This window comes from Amphiura filiformis, chromosome 6 (genome assembly GCF_039555335.1).
Source record: "Amphiura filiformis chromosome 6, Afil_fr2py, whole genome shotgun sequence".
Lineage (NCBI taxonomy): Eukaryota > Metazoa > Echinodermata > Ophiuroidea > Amphilepidida > Amphiuridae > Amphiura > Amphiura filiformis.
Window position 1 is genome coordinate 7,297,149 of NC_092633.1, and position 23,745 is coordinate 7,320,893.

The following is a 23,745-nucleotide window of genomic DNA, read 5'->3' on the forward strand; positions in this document are numbered from 1 at the left end:
CTATTGAGGACTCCGCATAGTCATGTATGCCTCTTAATTTAAGGTGTGCATAATGTGTTTGCCGGCAAACATAGATGTTTTATGAAACTTGCCTTCCAACTGTAGAAAATATTGCAACCAAGGAACAAGTTAACAACCCTGTTTGGCTGATATGCAATTGACCACAGATCCTGGAAATAAAAAATTCCAGGATCTGTGAATTGACTGAACAGCCTAACAATGCATTTGAGAGTGCTTCGGCTATTGTTGATATAAAAACCAGTTTCCGCTTGATAACATTTATAGGTTAAATGTGTGGGTGACAGGTATGTGTGTTATCCCCTCCAAATGAGGACACTTGTTCCCTCTTACACCCCCAAACACAGACTACATGCCCAAGATAATGTGTGGGTGACAGGTATGTGTGCTATCCCCTCCAAATGAGGACACTTGTTCCCTCTTACACCCCCAAACACAGCCAAATGAGGACACTCATTCCCTCTTACACCCCCAAACACAGCCAAATGAGGACACTCATTCCCTCTTACACCCCCAAACACAGCCAAATGAGGACACTCATTCCCTCTTACACCCCCAAACACAGCCAAATGAGGACACTTGTTCCCTCTTACACCCCCAAACACAGACTACATGCCCAAGATAATGTGTGGGTGACAGGTATGTGTGCTATCCCCTCCAAATGAGGACACTTGTTCCCTCTTACACCCCCAAACACAGCCAAATGAGGACACTCATTCCCTCTTACACCCCCAAACACAGCCAAATGAGGACACTCATTCCCTCTTACACCCCCAAACACAGCCAAATGAGGACACTCATTCCCTCTTACACCCACAAACACAGCCAAATGAGGACACTTGTTCCCTCTTACACCCCCAAACACAGACAAATGAGGACACTCATTCCCTCTTACACCCCCAAACACAGCCAAATGAGGACACTTGTTCATGAGGACACTCATTCCCTCTTACACCCCCAAACACAGCCAAATGAGGACACTTGTTCCCTCTTACACCCCCAAACAGACAAATGAGGACACTCATTCCCTCTTACACCCCCAAACACAGCCAAATGAGGACACTTGTTCCCTCTTACACCCCCAAACACAGACAAATGAGGACACTTGTTCCCTCTTACACCCCCAAACACAGACAAATGAGGACACTTGTTCCCTCTTACACCCCCAAACACAGCCAAATGAGGACACTTGTTCCCTCTTACACCCCCAAACACAGCCAAATGAGGACACTTGTTCCCTCTTACACCCCCAAACACAGACAAATGAGGACACTTGTTCCCTCTTACACCCCCAAACACAGACAAATGAGGACACTTGTTCCCTCTTACACCCCCAAACACAGCCAAATGAGGACACTTGTTCCCTCTTACACCCCCAAACACAGACAAATGAGGACACTTGTTCCCTCTTACACCCCCAAACACAGCCAAATGAGGACACTTGTTCCCTCTTACACCCCCAAACACAGACAAATGAGGACACTTGTTCCCTCTTACACCCCCAAACACAGACTGCCTGCCCAAGATAACTTTTTACCCATGAAGAACTGAAAACATGGTGCACGTATGTAGACCTAATGATTTTGGATCCTACATCCACAATCAACACAAAAATTCCTAAGATATTCTTAATCTCACAACTTTTCCAGGCTAGTTAGGGCTTCTCACATCACAATAACTAATACTTTGGTTTCTTTTTGACTTGTTTGCTCAGCTTAATTTTGAAATGGATTTAGACATTTATCCTCTCTTTTTTCTTCATGACCTGGTTTGGACTGTTAGATTTAATTTGAATTTAAACCCGTTGGTTTTCAATAGAAATTGGCTTAAGGTGTCACTGACCTATGCAGTGCACTCAAATCTAAGTTCTACATGTAAGAGTTTGCGATTCTTGTTGTGGCTATTGACCACTAAACTTTGTCAATGTTTTAAAAAAAAGTTTTCCTAATTTCACTAGCGCCTTCGATCGCTAAATTAAATTGCCGCTAAATAGTTCATTTATAATGGTTTTACATAGCAAGAGGATGCAAATTAAATGAAATTAAATTGCCACAAAAGATGACTTCTTGCCAATTCTCCAAATTAAGTTGCCGTGAAATTAAAGTGTTTTACAGTATACATTCATTGATCCCAGTGAAAGTGTCACAAAAATTAACATTGTTTATAAATTGCCTAAAAGTGAGGAATAAGTCATTGATATAATCATTCTTCTAGGTATTTTTGAAATGGAAAATTGGGCAAAAAACAAGGAAAACAGCAGTATTGGCATAGCTGAAGCCCCATTCAAACACATGTAGCTAATTTATATCTCATTTTGTCTTTATTACACAGCTTTCGGCTTAACCACTAGGTGCCAAAATCTGGTAGGGGGAATTTTGATCAATTTTCCGATCCACAGGATGAGCAAATCAATGAATAGGCCTTAACATTCCATCATATCAAATAAAACTATTTTAAGATCCACTGATCAATCATGTATCTATTTCTGTTCATCATGTTCATTTGAATATTTTCAATATATTAAGCAATCAATCATACAGTACTGGGATTTGGGTATGAAATACACTTTTCCGATACATAGGCATACACATTGCATCAGTAACATTGTATGCCATTACCCATTCTGAATACACTGAGGGCCCCACAAATTGTAATTACTTTATGTCAAAGTAATTATTTCAACACTTCCATCAGTAAACTTGACAACTCTGATCTTTTCCCATTATTCACATACATGTAATTTTTTGAAGCTACCAAGCTATCATCATCACCAGATCATCAAAATGGCATAAACCTATGCGATGCTATACAACTATGTACTATACTTATAGTGGCGGCACCAGGAATTTTTTTTTGGGGGGGGAGCATTGGGGGGGGCAAAGTGAATTTCAGGGGAGGTAAAATCAACAAATTTTGCTCAAAATTTGCCCCAAAAAGTGGAAAATTTCCTAATTTTGGGTTTTTACTGGGGGAAACTGGGAGGGGAGAGGCAAGAGTTCTGATCCCATGCCCCCCTGGCACTACCACTGACTATACTGAGTCTAAATATAGCCTGCTTAATGATGAAAATCCAAAACTGTTTTCATTCAAATTATAAAGCTTTCTGTCTTGCTATGTTACTACCAGCGTTCGAAATTTTGGTTGTCCGGTTGCCCGGGACAACTAAAAAAGTCGCCGGACAACCAAAAATACTGATTCGGTTGTCCGCGGGACAACCATTTATTTTTCCTAAATTCGAACACTGGTTACTACTAAACATTATTTTAGGTTATGAATGGAATCAAAGGTTTTGTGTGGACTGGAATGTACAATGTACTTAATGTATGGGCAAATCTTTTTCATAACATTTGAATGCAATCATCTTTTGTTTCCCCATTATTATTATTATTGTTGCGCTATTATTGTTACTAATTGCAGGGCAGCTGATGGCTCGGGGGGTAGAGTGGCATAGCGTGGGTCATCACATTTGGGGGCACCGACCATGATTGGGGGGCACCAGATCTGATGGGGGGCACAAGCCATTTTTCAGCAATTTTCATATGGGATTTTTTAAAATTTCAGATCGATTGGGGGGAGGCTGTGCCCCCGTGCCCCTATGACGCTACGCCACTGAGTATATATACTTCAAGGGGTGGGAGTGTATATGGAAAAGAAAAGATTTAACACGGTCAAAGCTGTACTTGGTATCAGATCACAGACAAGGCAATGCAAAATAAAACAGCCCAGTAAATCAAAACAAAAATGCAGCAGACTGAAACAAACAGACAAGGCAACATGAGCCATTTCCCTGCAGAATCACACCACATTCTGCAACATTGAACCTGCTAATTACTCCGCACACAAGAATGAGTCCTCACTCTCTCATCTCGCCGGGCGATATTCTACCCCTTGTTGCCACAAAGTCATCAGATACGATTTCATCAGATATATGGGACACAGATCTGAACTTGTATTTGGCTCCATTACTGTGTACTTTACGAGCTCATAACAAACACTTCACGCCTCATATCCTGTGGACGTTTAACATCCCGGGAGGGACCAGGACTGATACCTTATTGGCGAATAATTGCAGATGTGCAGCTATTGATTAATAATAAAAGCACAAACAATCAGGAGATTTTCTGTACAATTTTTAACAAGCATGATATTATAAATCAATTATTTTATAATATTACGGTAATATTAAGAAAACAGATCTAACTTTTTCATTATTTGCTACTTTTTAAAGTTTTTTTTATCAGTTATTTGCGTGCAAATCATGTATTTGGCTTCATTTTTAACATTTGGGGAAACATGATCAGAAATAAATCATCACATCAAGGGTTGAGAACCAGACAGCCATAACTCACAATGTAACACATTTGTCCACACAAACACTTCCAGCAACACACAATCTATATGGAGCTTCTAATCTAATGGAGCTTCACATGTTTTCCTCACCGCTGTTATTATTCTTTTTATCATTTTGAATAAATCTTTTTATAAGAATTGTAAAGATTTATCCTTCACATTTAAGCACTTTAAATTTTTTTGAATATTTTCATACACAGGAATCACTGACAGTCTGACAGTATACCTGTTAATGCATGACTTGAACTTGAATGCTTTCAGGACCTTTGTGCTATACACAGTAGATGATGACATTCCTTGATAATTGAATGAGATTCCAATGCCTACTGTGCAAAGATAATATAGCATCCCTTGACCTTATTACAATGCCATGCCATCTTTATAATGAAGGTTAAAAGGGTCAAAGAAAATACATCACCTTCTAGAAGAAAAGTTAAATGACTATACTTCAGTCTCAATTGTGATTAATTATCACTGTTTTAACTATTAAAGTCATGGAATCAGAAGTTCAAAGTCAAGAAGTCAGCAGCATCTAGAAGCCTCTACATGGGGTCAGACCAAGAGGGGGATTAAGAAGACACCAACATTGTCTGGTGCCCCCCCCCCCCATTTGGCCTGGCTTACATTTGTATTTGGTGGAAAACCATAGAACATTCAACATGTAAAAATTTCAAATTGCTCATATTGAGCTCAAACTTGGTGGGTGGGTACCGGGTGTAACTTTGGCCAAAGAAGCTCAGGTTTGCGTTCAGGTTATCCGTGTCAACAGTCGGGTCAGATTTCAAATTGAGGGCGAAAGTCAGGTCAAATTGCAAAAGCTGCAACTGCGAGGAAACTGGCAATTGGAGCTACATTGTAACAGAAGCTAACAGAGGAATCCAATTTCACACATTCCTACACCTCAATTGTCAATGGCAGCCATAGCTGGGTCCCTGCTGCGTAAATCCCACCAGAAATGTGAAATGATGCGTCCTTGGTGGGAATTTTAAACTGCATTCCATCACCGGTGTTACACATAAACAAAAGAATGATTAAAGTTTACAACACAATACATAATAACATCGATTTTTAAGTGGCTTTAATCCACCCAATTGGGCAGTCATAACACCAGTTTGGTGCGCCGGGGACCCAGTAATGGCCGAATGAATTCTGACCATCCCATGGCTCGTTGGATTCATCTATAGGGGGCGCCTATATGATGCATGGATCCACAATAAAATTTCAATGCATCAGCTCAGCATATCTTGCACTTTGCATGTAAATTGTAAGTGTGGTATAAGCCTATCTAAAAGACACATCTTGTAAGCAAAATTTCCCAATGTACCCTATTAATATTAATCAACTTTCTTCTTATCATTATAATAATAGGCTTAGTGTGGGAAGAGGTAGGTATTTCAAAATCCTAGCATCAAAATAATCTCCAAATACCCCAATTACAATTTGGTACATATTTTGCTGTTGGCAAAACCCAAATGAAAGTAAAATCTTGTAAGTTTCATTTCTGTGTCCTCAGCGACCTTAAAATTTAATTACAGCAGATGGGCTTAAAAGATTTGCACTCTCAGTGTTTTGATGACTACTACTAGACTGTGTTATGATAAACATCTCAACATGCTCAAGCAGGGACAAACATTGTGTAATTGGCTTGCTGATGGGGATGTCCCATTTAATTTACATATCCAGCTCTGATACTGTATTGAGATCTGCGTTGAGATCATTTTGGGCATCACCACCCAGATCGCCACTGATCACAGGGTATCTCTTCACAGACTCTTGTAACTTAGTTAATGTCAAACTTGTGCACATAAAGGCCTACCTAACAAAAACTTCATAACCATGAAAATTGCTTTACCATTAAGGCTGGCATTTTTGGGCGTGCTCACGGGTACCCGCCTAAGATTACATTACCCGGCAGGAAATGCCCTGCTCGGGTGCCTGAAATTTAAAAAAAAGTTTTGCACCATCATATTAAAAACAAAAAGCATCATGCAAATTTTTTTTTTTTTAGGTCAACCATGAATGATCCTAGCATTTAGGTCTAGGTCCAGGGACACTACAAAACCGAAAAAATAAATAACTTTTTATTGGGAGGTGAGTGTCACTCTTCAATTGGCTAATGTCAAATATACATGTATAAGGTCCTTCGCAATTAATTCTTAGTTTACGGTTTAAGATTTAAAAAAGGCAAAAGGTAACTTTAATTATTAATTATTAATTACTTATTATTTTCTTTATTTTGAAACAAGTGGTCACAGCCTTATATCAGGTCGCATGTCATAAGTTGGGTATGCAAAAAGGGTGGAGGGATTACATTTTTCGGAAAATTGTGTTACAAATTGATTGGCTTTCCATAACCCCATATCCTACAGCAGTGGTTGATACCTCATTTTAAGCCTAATTTTATACTCTTTCAGTCTACTGAAGCATATAATTATACATTATTCAATAAAAAAATCACATCAGTTGAAACGAAAAATGCCAGGGGTGGAGGAGCAGGCGGATGTGGAGCAGGCGGATGCGGAGGTGTGCAATAGGGCCTATGTGAAAATTCACATGTCAGCATGTCAAAACTACTGGTTACTTTTTCAAATCTAGTGAGGGTATGATGTATTGACAGCTTTGAATGTTGAATTTGTACAACTAAAACAATTACTGACTACTTAAGGTGGTACTACACCCCCTGATAAATTTTTGACTAATTTCTCAAAAAGTAACTACACACTGAAATTTCAATTCAAACAAGGGTTATGTATATTATAGGGTAAGGACTCCAATTACTTCACTGAAATTTCAGTGATTCAAGACAAGGGTTCATTATATATGTTAAGAAATGAGGTACATTCTGAAAAACTAATGTGGTACCTCTTCAACATTATGACCCATTGCATGTCAACTCCAGGGATTGCACATATTTTTTTGATTTCTCATGTATAATGACTTATGTACAACTCTATGGAGAATGCAAACCTAACTGATGTGTTGAAGCCATCGAGTCCCAAAGCCAATATCTCTCAGAAATGTTGTCCAAGGACATATTTTCAACATACCTGAAGTTGATGGTGGATCAAAATGCCTGACATTGGTTTCCAGGGGGTCAAAATGTACAAAAAATGTAAAATTGGGGTTATGCATGGGTAATCTCTCAGCTAAAAATATTCTAATAGGCTCAATATTGGTTAAGAATAATGTCCTACCAAAGGGCTCTGACTGGCAAAAAAAATGGACAATAAAATTATTTTTACTTTTGGAGTTTTGACCCCCCAAAGTTGGTCCCGGATGGACGAAGTTGCATTTTGAGGGCCCTATATCTTTTAAAGTAAAGGAGTTACAAGTTTTGTGATGCCAGATTTGAATTCTACACAAATAAGTACCCCAGGATACATACTTTTCAAAGTTGTAAATGGTTCCCTTTATACATTTATGGACCTCCAAACATCGTCTTTATAGTTGCGACAAATGTTTTACGCTGACACCAATAAATTTCAAATTGATGCCACGAGAAAACGAAATGGAGTATGAAGCTCAAATTTTCGGATTTTACTTTCTCATCAATATCTACCACCACACAGAAAAAGAAAAATTGAAGAGGTGCTGCGGTGCACATCCCTGGAGTTGACATGGAATGGGCCTTATCATAAATAACATACCGCTTGTCTTGAGTCACTGGAATTCAAGTGTAGTAACTGGATTCCTTACCCCTATAATATACATAACTTTGTTACCAGTGTGTTATTATTTTTGAGAAAATGCAAAAATAGTCACAAATTTATCAACAGGTGTAGCGCCACCTTAAAGGGTTATATGTTCCTTTTTTTTTTTTTTTGATGCAATCCTAGTTGAATTTCAGTATTTTTAGCAACATGCTAATGTACATTTCTCTTCTTGATATTCATTTCCTCAATAATAGAATAACCCCTCTCGCTATTTACTCGTAAAAAGGTAATTGACCTTCACAATGTACTTAACATACGTACAAAAATTTAAAATAGTTCATTTGAAGCATTAATGTATTGAGAACATATCCTCCAAATCTGATGACATTCTTGCATAAAATAAAAATTTTACAGTCATTTTTGTAATCGAGGTCCGATTTGAGAAAAATGCATTTGAAAATTGAGATTTACATAGACGCCTGTGTATTAATTAAAAGTAATTAAGCATTATCTCATTAATTAAGCATGTGTTATGGTTTAAAATGGTGTTAATTATTAGAGGTTGTCAATATGTACAACATATCAAAAAATAAATTTTTTGTCATTTTTGACCATGTAATTGAAATTGTACCGGTACCCAACTTATGACATGCGACCATCAACAGTACATTTTGACACTGAGGATTTAATTATATTGCAATTATGGCTGATTTTATACATTGATAATAATGCAGGGGAGTTCTTTGTTTGTTCAGCATCATAGTTAAGATGATCAAAGAATGAAAGTAGCAAAGTAATGTAATTACACTGTCATTTAACAGAGAAAATGTCAAATAAAAATCAAATTATTTGCAGTTCTCAATTTTGGATGCAGGAGGGAAACAGAAACTCAAAATCAATTGTGAAGGGCCTAAAGTGTCAACTGAATATTATCAAAATGTCACTATGTTCATGGCATGCAGGTTACAAGCCCGGGTTACAAGTATAGTTATGTGCGTGACAATGACCAGTTGAGCAATGAGCATGCAGGATAAAAAATATGATGAATTTTCATGAACCTCATCAATCTTCTATGACCTTTAAGAAATAAATTGCAGGCAAATTTAATTAAACTTAATAGTTAATAGCACTTGGGGTAAAATGCAAACCTACTTGTATCATTTATACACAGTGCTTGGGCAACAGACCCAATAGCTTTGCCATGTCATTCCCTGAAGCAGTTTGTCATGCTTATAAACAGTCGTATTTCAATCATACATGTATAAATTCACAGCAAATTGGAATATGTTTATTCAAATACTTTTAAATAATTCAATTGTGGTTCCATGTTCCTTTTACAACCACAATGTATGTACATAAACATGACCAACTTTCTTCTGTATAAACACTTAAAACATTTAGGCATACTACAAAATACTAAAAGCCTGCATTCCTCTTCCAACAGGGTCAGGGGCAGCCGGGCAGGGATGGACAATATGACATCTCCAACCAAAGCACCCTGAAGAGGATGATATCAATGGTTAATGACACAAATAACACAGAACTTGAAAGACACAGGCTTCAATTTACATGATTTACCTAACAACATCATGAATTTGAACTTGACAATATGAGCAAACAAGAAGAGTCCTTAAAAAGGATGACCCATAGTCATAGTAGACATATCACCTGGGATCATTACGGTGCTTTTGGCCTTGTGTTATTATCTTTCACGTAACCATAATACATGTACAATGTATGAAGATACCCATGATCATTGATCAGGGTTAGATCCGGGGGTTAGATGTACTTTGAAAAATTTGTGTAGCAATTTTTAGTGAAAACATTATTTAGGTGATACATGTACATGTATATGCTTACATTGTAAGTAATTTGTGTAGCAGATTGTCCAAAATGGGGAGCATTTTGCTTAGTTAGTCTTACACCAGGTAAATCAGAACCTGTCCTGTCTGCCCATGATGCATTCAAGAATCATCTGGTTGTAATTGGACTCCAATAAGATGAGATCAAATTGCACACACACACAAAATAGTTTCCAAAGTATTAAACTTTCTATAAAACCATCTTTTCAAATGCAAGCACCAAGAATCATGAGTTTTTGTGTCCAATGCATTCAAAGGTAATTTAGTGAGTGTTCAAGCAAAATGTAATGTGAAGTTTAAACAAGCGTGTCCTGATGATGGATGAGTCTATCAAGTCTGAATTCTCAAAGCAGTGAATAATTAAAGAAGGACAGCTATCTATTCCCTTGTTTAAACTGTAGAAATTACAACTATATGTTTGAGCATGATTACTATAGTACCCCCAAATCCTTCTCTTGATGAAAATTTGAACCCTGCATTGGAACCTGGGAACAGGGTAAAGTACTGGGAATGAGTGACATAAAAAGCTTTATATTAACAAACAAACAAACAAACAAACAAACAAACAAACAACAAATAAATAAATAAACAGAAAATGAATCTATTTGTTTAGATTTCTTGATTGAAAACAGGTGTTACTTATATAGGCTAGATTTTAACCCTCTTCACATGGGTGTCAACCGCAGAATATATTTTCAAAAATTGTCAATTGTCATGACCATATTTTGGAATCTGCATAAAAAAAGTACAAACAAGCCTAGTGTTGGTTTAGTAGTACTAGTTCTTAATTAAGATACAGTGGTGCTCTTGATATTGTGAGAAAATGTCAAACTTGGCCTTTTTATGTTGAAGTCTATGGCCAGCACCAGGGTTGTAGCTACGCCAGGCGGCACCAACATTTTTTTTTTAAATTTAATTGTTTTGGTTTAATAAATGATTTTTACATCATAAGGGGGGTGATACCCCTTAAGCGGGCCCCTTGACCCCGTCCGTAAGCGCGAGAGCTCCACGCGCTACGTTTCGCAATAATTTGCCACCTGGCATAGAAATTGGCCTAGCTACAAACTCTGGCCAGCACGCAGAGCATAAAGTAAGTACTCCGTAATTATGAGGTAATATGGATATTGTACCTTCATTAGAGCTTTTATGAATTATGGCCACATCAAAAGATTGTTTTTAACACATATATCATCTATTTTACTAACAGCTTTTCGTATCACCTATTCTGAGAGCCCAACCATGCATGCATCCATGACACTGTACAGCAATTATTTCCACACTCTTTAATTAATGAATAATGAAGACTCTATCCTGCAATACAATATCAATACTCCATTTACTTTAATTAAAGGGGCAATGTGAGATTTCACAAAATTTGCACTCTCAATTTTGGTCAAAGCCCAGTTTTTAACATGCATGATACATGTACTAAACAGCGAAATAAGTTGCGGATCCGGAACACAGTTCAATATACATTGTAGCAGATATTAGCTTAATGAAGTTAATGAAGTTAATGTGGTACTCACAATGGTCATAATTATTTTCAATAATACAGATTTTTGTGTCTAAATTACTGCTTGGTAGGCTCTGAGAATTCAAATCTATTAAAATATGGCAACATTTTCAATCTTTCAGAGCCCAAAAACTATATTCTAGTTCTACAGACCTAAAAAAGGTTTCTGGGAATATGAACCTCATCAACTGATGAGTCACATTCTTAAAACACCAATAGTCATACAATAACGCCAAGACCTTTGAAAGTTTTAAACTATCTGTACAAAAACTCCACAATTTGATCAGGTCAAATGTATGTTTAATCATGGTTTAATGGAGATACAGATACTTGGTTAGCATGGTTAGTAGGAAATATGAGACTTAGTGTTTTAGCACAGGTTTTAGCATCCAGGAGGCAGTGACCCATTTAGGATCTATCAACTTCTTGTTGCTTTAATATTTCCTGCCTACACACTTTACCAAGGTTATTTTGTTGTCATTACCTGTCTATCTGTTTTGTGTTCTTTTGTTAGATAATTTAACTGCTGGTATTCTACTTTATTGAAATGACAAAAAGTATTTGGTTGTCTGATTCGCTTACCTTTGTGTCTGGTATTTCAGTGTTTAAAGGTGTATTTTTCTATTTATTAAATTTTGGTAATTTAAATGAGTACCTATCGCACATTAACATTTACTGCTCTGTTACCCAAACCTTAAACTATAACCATAACTCAACCCCTAACTCTAAATTGAACCCAAAGTTACCTAATACAACATAATGCAACATGTAGTAATGCCAAATTTTGTCAACAGGCCATTTTCATGATGCATTCTATAGATTCAAATTAAATGATACAGTGTATGTCCATGATTATTGTCTCTCATGCATCTTTCACCAAATATTTCAAATAAAATTGTTAATATTTTTAAATACTTCCGAGTTACCTTTGCTGATCATGAAAACTGTTATTATCCCACTGAATATTTTGTGCCACTAATATTTGTCAAGAATAAATTTTTTTTTATCAGAAATGACTTGAAATTCTATCATTTTGCATGTTTTGTCACTTAAACTATAAAGTAAAGACTGTAAAGTATGTTCACTACAGACTCATTACTGGAGTAATAAAGTATGTTCACTACAGACTCATTACTGGAGTAATGATCAGGGTTGATAAACATACTTTACAAAGACAATAATGTTTGCATAGAATTCCTTATTCATGGACATAAATAATTTGTCTCTTTAGCTGATTTATTGTACTTTTTGTAGGAGTAAGTTATTACATTAGTATCGAAAGTGCAAAACATGATGTGGGGAAATAGCTGTAGTTTGCAATTGACAAATCTTTGAACGACCCTTCCGGGGTTCCTTTAAACATTCACAGACATTTCATGTTCACAGTCCAATTGAATTTATGTTGTTGAAATGCAACATAAAAGTTCATAGAGTTATTCTCACCATAATAAGTCACACTACATTTGCTGCAAACAACAGACATACCAGCAACTTGATGTTCAATTATCGATCTTTTCATTTTTCAAACCGCAGGTATGTAGCAGGTCTACATGGATGTGCGGGAACTGCATGTGAAATATAATGTGCTAAGTAAACGCAATAACTTCATCAACATGACAGAAGACAGTATCTGAAATAATAACTGTTTGCTATTACTTCATAGTCAATATTATTTTGATATTAATAAGGGTAGACGTGGCGGTATTGTTGGTTGAAGCAGCCAAAAAAATAAGTTTTCATTATCTAAATCGATATATTTATTGAAAAATAACACTTTGATGTTTTGCAAAAGTTCATTTTACAAATCATATACTATGAAAACTGAAAAGTTGCTTAATTTATTGTTGTTAACGAGTTATGTACGTTTTTACAAAAGTGTTGTTGTTTCAGCCCTCTTTACAACATAACTCAAGAACCTACCATTTGCAAGATGCTGTGAACTACCAAATCACAACAGTTTAAAATAGTTGCTAACCTTAAAGAGATGACTAATAATTACACTGGTGGAACTCAGCAGCATTTTTATACAAAAGGAATTATGCATGGTGTTATAAACTTTCATAAGGTTTTCAGTTTTGCACCCTTTTCAGGTAACATAGCAATTCTGATGAACCATAGCTGGCTAAGATACACCTTTTTGCATTTAAGGAAATACATAATTCAGCTGGCGGGGCTCCATGCAGGGGCGTAGCCAGCTTTCTTGGTCAGGGGGGGCAAAATAAAATTTTTGGGGCACAGACGAAAAAAAATTGCAGTTGCATCATACAATACATAGAGACTGTATGTCTTCGAGGTTCCCGAAAAAGGCCTTATTGTGATGATGTGCGCGCGTAGCTCGAAAAAAATGGTATTTTACATTATTTTCGCCCATTATCCGCTAAAAGGGCTTTATTGTTATACAATGTGCGGCAGTAGCGCTGGAAAAATTTTGTATTTTACACTATTTTGGCCCTGAATTTTTGCTAGAAAAGGGCTCTTGCCCTTTTCTTTTCCTTTGCCCTCCTGATTTTCTCTTTCATTTTTTTTGTCAGAGGGGCACTTTTTCTTTCATTTTTTTGTCAGGGGGCACTCTGCCCCCCTGCCCCCTGCTGGCTACGCTACTGGCTCCATGTATGCAGTAACAATGAACGCAAATTCACAATGCATACATTTAGGTGGGATTGCTATTTTAACACAGCAATCTCTGTTGACTGTTTTGTAAATCGGCATACAATGTAGGCTTTTTGACGTTCAAGTGTTAGCACTGGTGTTACAGGCTTTTGCAAAATTATTTATTCTTACCACCCCTTCAGACAGGATTTAATATTCGGAAAAAGTTTTCTATGAAGCTTAATATTAGGCATGGCACACAGACTTGGCACAAATTAGACTCAGATTGAGAATTAATTTTGAGCAGGTGAATGTGACCTCTGCTCTGCATTCTTGAATGAAGTATTGAGTCATAATTAAAACATCTCAGGGATCCATTATGGATCAAACAATCCTTAACAAGAAATGTCTTTAAAAAGACAATGCCACAGCTGAATATCAAGTTGCATAATTTAGCATTGATAAGTGCCTGATATGTTGGTAATTTGTTTTGTGTGTAAAATGTTTGCACTTTATTAATACATTTGATAAATTCAATATTGTCAAAATATCAAGATACATGTAGCTGAAAAGTTGCCAATAAGTTGCATCCATCTTTAGGATCATGTTTATAAATCCCCTTTGGAGAGTATAATCTAAACTCACAGAGGAAGCAGAGCAGATAGTTGTAACTTAATGTTTCTTCCTCTTTTTTGTCCCCAAATACCTTTAAAAAAAACCTAGTTCAAACCTCTTTGAGGAGTTTACATTTTTAAAAGATCAACTTACAATTTTGTTGCAATTTTACTTTGGATATTACATGCAAATTATTTCCGGCATGACCAGTTTTGAATTGTGTGCAATCCTTGAGGTTGCTAATTAATCTTTGGTTTTAATATTACACTGTGTCATGTATAATATTAAGCTTTTAAATTAATGCATGCCATGGTTAGAAACCACTCCTACCAGCAGGTGATGCATCATTGTATACAGAGTAGGGCCTACATACTTCCAAGATTAAAATATGAAAATGGGTCGAATATTCTTAATAAAGGATAAGCTCACCTAAATCCAAGTTCCAACTCTTGAACTTTTGTGTAACAATAAATACCATGAAATAATACCTTCTTAAATGAACAATACTCTACTCACTTGAAAAATTCTTGTAAGCTTTGTTATTGTTGTATTGTCCATTGTGTTTGGGTAGCCCCGCTATGTAACTTATTACACCTTCATATTCAAAGAAAGTTGACCATATGCCACAAGGCCAATGGCAAAATATTTATTAACAAATTTCTCAATTTCAATTAATGGCATTCTTTGATTTTGACTAGTCACTGTTAAATGCAGTATGCTGACAGGCAGGTGTTTTATGTAAAGTTAATTTTGAAAATGGAATGAGATACTTTGAAACTATAAAATAATTAACATAGAATTGTGGTATGTGTAACGATTGAAGGTAATTTAGCATACATGTTTCCCGGACATGTTTAATACTATAGTATAGCTATAATTTTACACCATGTAACAAAATATTGAATTAGTAAAATCAATTGGAATAAGCATTCAATTATCAGTTCATAAAAGTCTTTTGAAATAACTTTTGGTAATTTTTTGTTTCCAAACCTACTTTTTTAGCATATTTCGTAAAGTGTACACATGTCCAAACTTAGGTCCAAACCTACACTTATTGGCGATCCACAGTTATTACTACCAGCCAAGATAGTAAGCAGGTTGTCTTTCATTTACCTCATTAAGGGGGTACTACACCCCTGGCCAATTTTGTGCCTATTTTTCCATATTTCTCAAAAATTATAGTGCATTGGTGACAAGTAAGATATGTGTATTATAGGGGCAAGGACTATAACTACTGCACTGGAAATTCAGCAACTCAAGGCAAGTAGTTATTGATTTATTGATCAAATATTGGTTTTCCCTCATTTTTGACTGTAACTCCACAACTGTTGTGCTGAAATAAAATTTCCAGTGCAGTACATGTAGTTGTAGTCCTTGCCCATATAAAATACATATCTTACTTGTCACCAATGCGCTTTAATTTTTGAGAAAAAAATGCAAAACAGGCACGAAATTGGGCAGGTGTAGTACCCTTAAATAACCAGAAACCATCCTGACTCCTGAAAAAAAAAAAACACCCAATAAGTTCTCACAGATTGCCAGATATGTGAATACATACAAAGCTATGAGTTTTCTTCAAGATGCACTATACAAGTTCATCATCCTAAAAATTGTTTTCCACTTGGAGAAAGAAAAGGGCAAACATTATGAAAGAGTAATTCTATATACTAAAACACTCAGTATTTTTTGATCAATGCTCAGTCTATATATTCACATGGCATGGAGGTAGCTGACTTTTGGAGAAATTTGTATATGAATGTTCTTATTTACGTCTTTATTTCAATTTGGGCATATACAATGTATACATATTTGTATTTTACACTTTGTCATGGCTGGCCCACATTTTTCAATCTTGCTACGGCCCTGTCACACAGTCATTCAATCCTTGCGGAGATTGGCATATTCAAGAATTACGATTCCTAAGTGTGTTGCATGTCCAAACGATTCCATTGAACACCAGAATCTTTGAGTTTTAACATCAGCTTTACAACCAGTAGCTTAATTACTGTGATCCATCCAGTGACACCCCAATCGAATCATAATTAAGAGGTCATGAGGTTATGCTCATTACTCCAGAATCACATAATGGTTCATTCACAGACCAGTTGAAAATCCCCTAAATTTTTTGGGGATAATCTCAGGAATTGGATTCATCAAGACAGTTCACACGCCTCTGTGTGACATACCTAGCATTTCTACAACAGTAAATCAATAATCAAGAAGGACAATTTTATGCCTCATTTATGCATGTGACTTTTATCTGTACCACAAATGATGACCACTGGTATGATATTACTTTATTTACTTTATACTATAGTGTGTATCAAAAATAAATAAACACTACATTTTCGCCAGCGTTAGCTGGCTATGATCTAATTCGGAGATCGTCTTTGTTTGCTAAAGAGATTACGGGTACTAGCATTGGTTTGAATTACTTTATGAACTTTTTATGGTGAAAATATATAATAGACCTGTTATTGGATTTGTAAGAAAAAGAAAGTATGTTTTGCCGTTTCAACGAATGAAAACGAGTGAGAATTTCAAAAGTTATGGTTTGAAGGAAATATGACATTAAAAGTTCATGCCAGGCCTATAATAGTTTCCACAGCATATCAACGAAAGAAAATTATAGAATCCTTGTTATCAGGCGTTCTTAGATTTACATTAGCAGACCTCCTGCAGATCAGCACAGCATGAGATGTGAGTGTATTGATAACATGATTAAAACCTTTATGGACGTAAAAGTCAAAGTAAAAATATCCTATATCCTGTATCGTTTTATGGATAAAAATGACTCAAAATGTCATTTATGAAATAATTTATCTTAAACATCAGTTTTGTCTTTTCAACGGGAAAAATTGATGCAATTTCAGGGCCTATTTTTGATATGGGTATAATTTATATACATGTAGGCCTATTATAATTGAACAATATCAGTCTTTATACATTTTATAATGTGCATGTATAAGGCAAGTAGGATGGCAGTTTTTAGCCAATCCCGTATTGGTCCGAGTATAGTCCCACCCGTTTTTTATGTGAACATTTTTCACAATTGGGGGTGGGATTATACTCAATTTAAAAAAAAAAGTTTTTTTTCGGTTTTGGAGTGTCCCTGGACCTAGACCTAGATGCTAGGATCATTCATGGTTAACCTAAAAGAAAAAAAAATAAAAAAAAAATTTCAAGATATTTTGTATTTTTAATATGAAAATTGATACTTTGTTTTCATGTCATACTCTATTAATGATTTCAAAATGCATTCAAATTCAATGCTTTTTGAAATCATTAATAGAGTATGACATGATACAAATTATCAATTTTCATATTAAAAATACAAAATATCTTGAATTTTTTTTTTTTTTTTTTTTTTTTAGGTCAACCATGAATGATCCTAGCATCTAGGCCTAGGTCCAGGGACACTCCAAAACCGAAAAAAATAAACTTTTTTTTTTTTTTTTTACAATTTCTGAAATTTTTCAAAAATGGGGGTGGGATTATACTCGAGCATGGGACTATACTCGGACGAATACGGTAACTAAAAACTGCATTTCTTTATATTAATAATGAGCTAAGGGTAGCCTAAAAGGCAGAAAAGACAAAAAGACAGAACAATTTGGAGTAATTAATTGACAGGAAGTTATAGGAGTTGTTTGGTTTGCTGTTTCTGTGTGCATGTTCTCATCATTGATGGTTTGGTGGACTGTCATGAAACATGATGGATCATAAAAAGAGTGATCCTAAAATGCCACCACCCAAACTTATTACAAGGCATCTTCTGCATTGAAGCTGGCTTTCCCTTTAAAGGGAATTTTTATTGACTAAACTTGTACACTTTCTATACAAATATTCCTGTACTAATCAGAGCAGAGTTTAGGTGTTTTTATTAATTTTTCATCAAATGGGGGAATAGTTATATTTTTGTCTCCCCCATGATTTTGAGTTATTGAATTTTTGTGTATTTCTATGTATCTTTCCTATATGAAAAATCAATGTGGTCTTTTAGCAAATTAGAGGGGAGGGGGTATTTGGGGTTTCCCAAATAAGCTCATCTAACCCCCCCAAAAAAAAAGCCTCCAAACCCCCAAATTAGACCTTGTTTTGGTTTATTTTTTAATTTATAACATTCGGCCGAAGCCAGGCTAATCCCAATAGTGCTCAGAGGCTACTAAATTTAAGGGACGCCATCCGGATATGATGGGGCAGGGATATGGGAAGAGGTCCGATTTTAGATGCAGGAGGAAAACCGAGCACCCGGAGAAAAACCTGCGGGACGAGCATGGATCAGCAACCAAACTCACATGTGGCACGCGGGGAATTGAACCCCGGCCACAATTCTCAATTTGTTAATCTACCCTGTTTTCTTATTTCTACACACACTAGCTATGTACATGTATACATGAACAATATTTTTATTCTAAACATATATAAGTTGGAAAGCCAGACAACATACCAGTAAGCACACAGACTCCAGTCGGCATACAAGTTACATTAAAGATTAAAATGGACATTGTAGACTCTTAGCAAACTCCTAAATAAGACCAATAATTCCTTTGAAGGGAAATATCTTGTAATACCACTCTTGACAACTCAAAGTGCAAACAAAAATACTTTTCAAAAGCTGTAGACTTGTTATTGGAACCACCCAAACCGTACTTTCACTTTTCTGGTCTATTTTAATATGCGAATACCATGATCATGAACAAACAGATGTAGCCAGTCCTCCCAATTCCACAAAAATACAGCACTAATTTTCCGGGATTAAAATTGTTTGTTAATGTTATCCAGTTTTGCTGATGATACAATGTACAAAGCAGAATCCCAATCCTTAAAGGCTCTGGTTGCGGAATATCAATTTTAAACATCGTATTTTCTCTAAAAAGAAGTCATTTTCATAATTTTTTTTTTTGAATTACCAATAATACATGTAGGCCCTTGCCCTAATACACATTTTATGGCAAATGATTAAAAATTGATATTTTTGATATTTAACAGTCCTCAAAGTAAACTTTATAAATCAAATGATAATGTACTTAAAGTGTACATGTAGCTGGGATGAAAAGTTGTTGATCAATGGAAAATTTTGACCTTTCGAATATTTTTATTGAAGATAATATTGATTTTTTTCACCCAAAACACCAAATCTCATTTTGGGAAAAAAATAAAGGCTTTTGGAGTTTTAGTCAATTTGTCCCCATTTTTGGACCTTTTTAGTAGAAAAAATAGCAAAATGCAAATGTAGACCTTTGTGGCCTTTTTTTTTTTTTTTTTTTTTGGTGGGGGGGGGGGGCTGCATACGGGCCTGTCAATATTATATACATCTGGTAACAAATTCCAAATATGAAATTGCTCAACAAATCGTGTTAAAAAAAATTCTCACCATGAAAATCCAGGGCACTGCTTGACATAGAGTATTCTAAATTTGAGAGTTCATTTTGTAAAGCACTATTGAAATCCATAGTTGCTCTCTCCAACAACTGCTGCTCCATACGTCTTGTACAACAGGTTGTTGCCGATTGGCAGATCTTTAAATTTGTACCTGTAAGAAAAAACAAACAAAAAATAGGATACATTATTGTACGGTATATTTATAATTACCTAAATAATATATTATTACGAAACATGTTTTCCACACTGAGCATTTTTGGCTCGAAATCACTCAACATCCTTCACCGACATGGTTCCCCCTTTAGTGTGCTAAAACCACCACCCCCTTTCCAAGTATTCACCCCTGAACATTTATTGTAGTCTATATAGTCCTGTGCAATGACTTTTATAAGTTATGCTGCTGAAACTGACTGTCCCTTGCCCAGGTCCCTCAGTTTGGTTGTCCAGCTGCCCCCCCCCCCCACCCCCTCACACACAGAACTGACACCCTCTCCCCTCACACCCTGTTGAAATGGGGTGCCATGTATCTGTATCTGTAGCAATACTGCTCAACGCTTCAGGTGAAGCCAGACGAACAGGAAATGGTTGTGCACATGCGGAATGCTATTTATTGTAGTTGCTTTAGGTGGTTGGTTGCTTGATTCTTGAATTCTTTTGAGTCTTGTATCGTGGTGATGTGGTAGGGTAGTTTGTTCCAGTCTTGTACTGTCCTTGGCCAGAACGAGTACTTGTAGCAGTCCTTATTTGCTGTTATAATTTGATATGAGTTCTGATGGGAGTGCCTAGAAGGACGTTGGACCGGCAGAAGGAGGTCGTCGACCGGTAGGGGCAGGAGACCCTCTCTAGCCTTGTGGAGGATGGTTAACCTATTGGCTGTTCTATGATCTTTAAGAGAACACCAATCCAGCTCCTTCAGCATGTTAGTGACACTACTAGTTCTTTGTGGTCATTCATAACAAAGCGCGCTGCATGCGACGCTGCACCATCTCAATTTTGTTACTTAAGTCCTTTTGATGGGGGTCCCACACTGAACTGGCATATTCAATGTGGGGACGTACAAGTGACATGTAGGCATTTTGTTTGATTTGTTTGGTGCAAGAGTATAAGTTCCTTCTAACAAATCCTAATTGTCTGTTTGCAGATGATGTGTTGCGTTGATGTGATTTGACCATGAAAGATTGTTGGAAATCTCAACTCCTAGGTAGGGATGGCATTTTGTCTCTTCTAAAATGCTGTCTCCTAGTTTGTAATCAAACATTTTAGTGGAACGTGCATGGGTGATCCTCATGACGAAACATTTTTGGATGTTGAAATGTAGTTGCCAATCATTCTGCCATTTGACAAGTGTGTTTAAGTCATCCTGGAGTTGAACATGGTCATGATTGTGAACTATTTGCCTATAGATAACACAATCATCGGCAAAGAGCCGGACTTCAGACTGTATGTTTTGTGGCAAGTCATTGATATATATGAGGAATAGCAAAGGTCCTAGCACCGTGCCCTGGGGAACGCCAGATAACACATCTGTCCAAGCCGAGTGTTCACCCCGACAACGACCCTCTGCTTACGGTGCTTAAGGAAGTTTGCTATCCATGTATGAATGTTATTGCGAATGCCATAGTGTTGTAATTTAAGCAGAAGGCGATTGTGTGGTACCGTATCAAATGCCTTGCTAAAATCCATAATTACAAGATCAGTTTGTTGTCTGTTATTTAGTGAAAGGGCCAGGTCATGAGTTGTTAATAAAAGTTGTGATTCGCATGAGTGGTTGCGTCTGAAGCCATGTTGTTTTGCGGTGAGAACAGAATGTTTATCAAAATGATGCATGATGTGTGAATGGATGACATGTTCTAAGACCTTGCAACATATGGCTGTGAGAGAGACGGGCCTATAGTTCGAGGCAGCTGTTCGGTCTCCTTTCTTGAAAATCGGGCTAATATTGGCACTAAGCCAATCAGGTGGTAGTTCGCCAGACTCTAGGGATCTTTCAAAATCATACATAATGCCGGGCTATCTCCTCGGCTGCAACCTTGAGTATATAGGCAGGAATACCATCAGGCCCTGGGGCTTTGTGAATCTTGATGTTCTGTAAGAGTTTAATGATGCCCTCTTGTGAAATTTGAATGTCTGGTATTGTGGGATAATTACTAGGTCCTAATGTTGGTAATGTGTCATCTTCATTGGTAAAAACAGATTTGAATTGGTCATTGAGAATGCATGGTACACTGAAAAATAACAAAATACTTTTTAAAATCAATCTCTTTTGAACTAGAACATGTATGAAGAGCCCAATTCATGACCATTCAATGCTGAGTATTACAGGTCTAATGTAAAACCAAGTCACCTGTTCAATGATCTACATACATTTATGTACTAAAGCCTATCTGATATTGAATGTCACAGTTGTTATTGAACCTGCAAGATCGAATGCCAGTGATTATTTTGGCTTCAACATTTCCACCAAATTATGTGAAACCTACCGTCTATTGGTTGTGTGGGGACCTCGGCACCATCTCTTGGCTGTATTCTGTTGTATGCAGTCCCTGTGTATTCACATGATGTAAGTTCTCCTAAAACTTCATCTATTCCACTGATATGTAAAAATCCTAACAAAGTCAACAAATAAATTCCATAACGATCCATGATCAAAATATTCCACGTAAAACGCTGATGAGAAATTATAAAATCCAACTATTACTTCCAAAGTTTAGTTCACACTCCACTGATCCTATTCCAATGATTGTCAAAGTACTCTTGATCTGCATGTGCAAAACTTTTTTCAATACGAAGTATTGGATATTTCAGTGTTGACGTCGCTCAGCTGTTTGATGCATTGCAATCAGTTTCAACATTCACTTGGAAAAATGACGACCTTTCCTGATTGAGGGGGTGCTTCCTTTTGGTGGTTTATCATCCAGTTTATCTTGGAGTCATTTCCGATACCTCAGTACCACTTCCTTGCGTCAGTGGTCCTAAAAAGTTCTTGTATGATATGAAAGCTGAAATCTTATCACGCGGTTCTTCCAAAGATTGGTCACAAAGTGGTCATCTAAATGGTCATTCCGGATGGTCACCCGTTTGAGTGATATCCCGCAGATTGTGACACGGAAGATGAGCCTATAAAAGGGCCTATGATCAATAATATTCGATATTTACTTATGAGCTCTTAGGCTGCGTTCACATAGAAGTATACTATTCGGGTATACGGTGCACGTTTTACAGGTGCACGCGTATATAGTTAAATCGAGCAAGGCAATTTCATAGTACCGGGTCACATAAGGCTACGATCGCATAGAAGTATACTATTCGGGTATACGATGCACGTTTTGAAGGTGCACGCGTATAGATTAAATCGAGCAAGGTAATTTCATAGTACCGGGTCACATAAGAGCTATTCGAAAAGGCCGTATACCTGCGTATAGTATAGTATAGTGGGAATCGCGCATGTTCGATTTTTAGTGCAGCGTATACCGTCCAAATTTTAAAAACCTAAACCATATGTGGGCAAATTCATTTTTTAATTGATGCACTATCTAATTCTGCACATTATGACACCTCATTGAATGCAATGTGACCTCAAGAAGTAAAGTTACAAGCATTTGATAAGACGAAGAAAATGGGTAAACTGACATACTCGATATTCGCTATACGAAATACGCTCATTCGATCAGGCTGAGTTCACATAGTATACTCCTATATGAACTCAGCCTGAACGAATGAGCGTATTTCGTATAGCGAATACCGAATACCGTATACTTCT

The 23,745-nt window shown here is 36.6% G+C and overlaps 2 protein-coding genes across 2 annotated transcripts in view; both read right to left on the bottom strand.

The window, feature by feature from the left end:
• Window positions 1-22,628, bottom strand: part of LOC140154150 (glypican-5-like) — a 55,946-nt gene extending 33,318 nt beyond the window's left edge. Inside the window, exons 1-3 of the mRNA XM_072176757.1 lie at window positions 22,466-22,628; window positions 22,038-22,160; window positions 19,978-20,136 (exon numbers count right to left, since the gene is read on the bottom strand). Of these exons, the coding sequence (XP_072032858.1) occupies window positions 19,978-20,136; window positions 22,038-22,160; window positions 22,466-22,628 (445 nt within the window). The remainder of the gene's footprint in view (window positions 1-19,977; window positions 20,137-22,037; window positions 22,161-22,465) is intronic.
• LOC140154902 (glypican-5-like) overlaps window positions 1-22,941 on the bottom strand; it is a 99,753-nt gene extending 76,812 nt beyond the window's left edge. Inside the window, exons 1-2 of the mRNA XM_072177561.1 lie at window positions 22,466-22,941; window positions 19,978-20,136 (exon numbers count right to left, since the gene is read on the bottom strand). The gene's annotated coding sequence lies outside the window, so the exon portion shown is untranslated. The remainder of the gene's footprint in view (window positions 1-19,977; window positions 20,137-22,465) is intronic.
• Window positions 22,942-23,745: the final 804 nt, after the last annotated feature.